This window comes from Mangifera indica, chromosome 5 (genome assembly GCF_011075055.1).
Source record: "Mangifera indica cultivar Alphonso chromosome 5, CATAS_Mindica_2.1, whole genome shotgun sequence".
Taxonomy (NCBI): domain Eukaryota; kingdom Viridiplantae; phylum Streptophyta; class Magnoliopsida; order Sapindales; family Anacardiaceae; genus Mangifera; species Mangifera indica.
The window spans coordinates 5760893-5763651 of NC_058141.1; the positions used below are offsets into that span (position 1 = coordinate 5760893).

Below are 2759 nucleotides of genomic sequence, written 5' to 3' on the forward strand. Positions count from 1 at the left end.
AATTATACTATGCTTCTAATGCAACCTGAAGCTTATAACAACGGAATTTTTTCAGCCACCTGTAAAGTCATCGACTATAAATATAAAAGGTATTATCCATGGAATTTCGAATACAAAAAAATGGATAAATTAAAAAAAAAAAGAAAAATTTACTGGAGGCATACAATTAGTATAATTCTTGAGCCAAGAGCCAACAACGATTTGACACCTTGAAAATATATAGTAATAAAGGACCTTGAAAAGTGGTCTGCCAGTAATAGAAAGTTGTTTGTAATACACAAAAAAAATTAGCCATAAATTGTAGTATAAAATTTGCCTTCATCACTTATCAAATACATAACAACAAAGTTGAGATTTTACCTGTGCTCCGCCCTCTTACTACATTATGGCTTTTTTGAATTATAAAACAGCAACTACCAATCTAAATCTACTAGTTCTAGCTTGTATATGTTTTGTGCATAGTTTTGCAGAGCTCCCAAAATTTGAACACTTGACGAAAGGTGATGGATCAATGAACTTTTTGGTGCTTGGTGATTGGGGCAGAAAGGGTTTTTACAACCAATCCCTCGTTGCATATCAGGTATACATAATATCTCACCGATTTGACTTATTAAATTTTCCAATTTCTACATTAGCAAATTTATATTAATTGCAAAATAGGTTTGAAAGGAAGACAATTTTTAGACCGAAAAGCCTTGAATTCTTTTCTTTTTCTTTTCTTTTCTTTTTTCAAACAAAAAGGTCAATATTTATCTTCAGCGAGATTTTATTCAAAAAGTGAAAGGATTTTACGATCTGGTAATTAATCTGTTTGAATTAAAACAATAACCCGGATTATGTGATTTTAATGGCTTCTTTATTGCATGAGACATCAAAATCTTGGTTTAGTAGTTGACTGACTGAATTATTATCCGTCCATTGGTTCATCTGGATATTTGCATGCATGGCAGATGGGAAAGGTTGCAGAAAAACTAAACATAGAGTTTGTCATCTCAACCGGAGATAACTTCTACGATAATGGATTAGAAGGCGTAGACGATCCAGCATTTGAAGATTCTTTCTCAAAAATATACACTGCCGCGGGGTTGCAAAAGCAGTGGTATTCTAGTAAGTATCATTTAACAGACTCATAATAATTTGTTCATTTTTTCTCTAAGACTCAAATCAATTATTTTTTATTTTTCAGTTCTGGGAAATCATGACTATAGAGGCGATGTTGAGGCACAATTGAGCCCCATTCTTTCGATGATCGATGCTCGATGGTTTTGTAAAAGATCTTTCCTCGTTAATACAGGTAAACCATATTCATTATACATATATTTAATAAATCAACTCTTCTTCTCCTTTAAACTTTTTTTTCTCCATAATTCTGGCAGAAATGGCGGATATTTTCTTTGTGGACACCACTCCATTTGTGGATAAGTACTTCACAGACTTTGAGCACAATTATGACTGGCAAGGGGTGTTGCCTCGACGTAAATACATCACTGATACTCTGGAGGTAATCAATCTTATACCATTAATTTCAAAGAAATTTAATTTCTTTTGCCATCATTTTGATAAATATTTTGACAATCACAAGGCTTTGGAATCGGGATTGAGGGAATCAACTGCAAAGTGGAAAATAGTAGTTGGTCATCATGCAATTAGAAGTGCAGGCTACCACGGCGAGACTGAAGAGCTCATTCAGCTTATGCTCCCAATACTAAAGGTCATCAATTACCAAATTGTCAAGACTGAATAATTTTTTTCTTTTAATTTGAAATTTTTATTAAGTATTCTTAAGTTTTCCCAATATTCAGGCCAACAATATCGATTTTTACATGAATGGACATGATCATTGCTTGGAACATATTTCCAGCCTTGATAGGTAAAGTGAATTATATATAATTTATTTATTTGTACTGTGAAAAATAAAAATCCCACATACATATATATATATATATATATATATATATATATATATATATATATATATATATATATATATATATGTTGCAGTCCAATTCAATATTTAACGAGTGGAGGAGGGTCAAAGGCTTGGAGGGGTGACACAAAACATGAAGATTACCATCACGGAATGAAATTCTTCTATGATGGTCAAGGTTTCATGTCAGTGGAGTTGACGCGCACAGAAGCTCAAATTATGTTCTATAATGTTTATGGCGATGTTCTCCACAAGTGGAAGACGTCTAAGGTGCTTCACTCTGCAACATAAGTCAAATTCATTATATCTTTATGAGAATTTAAAAGAATTTTGATAGGCAATCAAGAAAATAAGATATGGCAACTGCAGCATTTAGGTTGTATACGTGCAGTGATTAGTAATGATACCATGAAAATACAAATTTGTCTTGAACAAATATGGTTTTGATTTGATAATAAATATTCACTTGTATTTTTGTTTTTCATGTTCTTACGCTCCTCCGTATATTGTTATTTTGTATCCATTTGCTCTTTTAAGTGAAAAAGCAACGATCTCCAAATGCGATTTCCACACAAGGAATTTATAAAAAAAAACAACATTACTTATGTCACCATATCAACCTGTCACACGAAGCATCAATTTGACCAAAGAAACAAAATTTATGTTCTAAAATACAGCTTTTAAAATTGATTAAAAAAATAAATAAAAGTAAGGGAAGTATATATAACCAAAACCTAAGTTCAGATACCAAAATACCCTTACCTCATGTTACATAAATCCTAAATTTTATATCATGATTTTAAAAACTTAATTGGATAGACCAATTTGATTG

General features: G+C 31.6%; 1 protein-coding gene across 1 annotated transcript; it reads left to right on the top strand.

The window, feature by feature from the left end:
- The first annotated feature begins 351 nt into the window (after window positions 1–351).
- On the top strand, window positions 352–2411 carry LOC123217557 (purple acid phosphatase 4-like). Its single transcript, XM_044638639.1, has 7 exons — window positions 352–580; window positions 951–1107; window positions 1187–1294; window positions 1377–1501; window positions 1583–1711; window positions 1803–1870; window positions 2002–2411. The coding sequence occupies exons 1-7, from the start codon at window positions 386–388 to the stop codon at window positions 2216–2218; spliced, it is 999 nt and encodes a 332-aa protein (XP_044494574.1). The 5' UTR covers window positions 352–385; the 3' UTR covers window positions 2219–2411.
- Window positions 2412–2759: the final 348 nt, after the last annotated feature.

Excerpts from the sequence above, each read along its gene's own strand:
- LOC123217557 (XM_044638639.1), top strand. The coding sequence starts at position 386 with ATGGCTTTTTTGAATTATAAAACAGCAACTACCAATCTAAATCTACTA. Across the intron at positions 581-950 it reads AATCCCTCGTTGCATATCAG|ATGGGAAAGGTTGCAGAAAA; the intron begins GTATACATAATA and ends CATGCATGGCAG. Across the intron at positions 1,295-1,376 it reads ATCTTTCCTCGTTAATACAG|AAATGGCGGATATTTTCTTT; the intron begins GTAAACCATATT and ends TAATTCTGGCAG.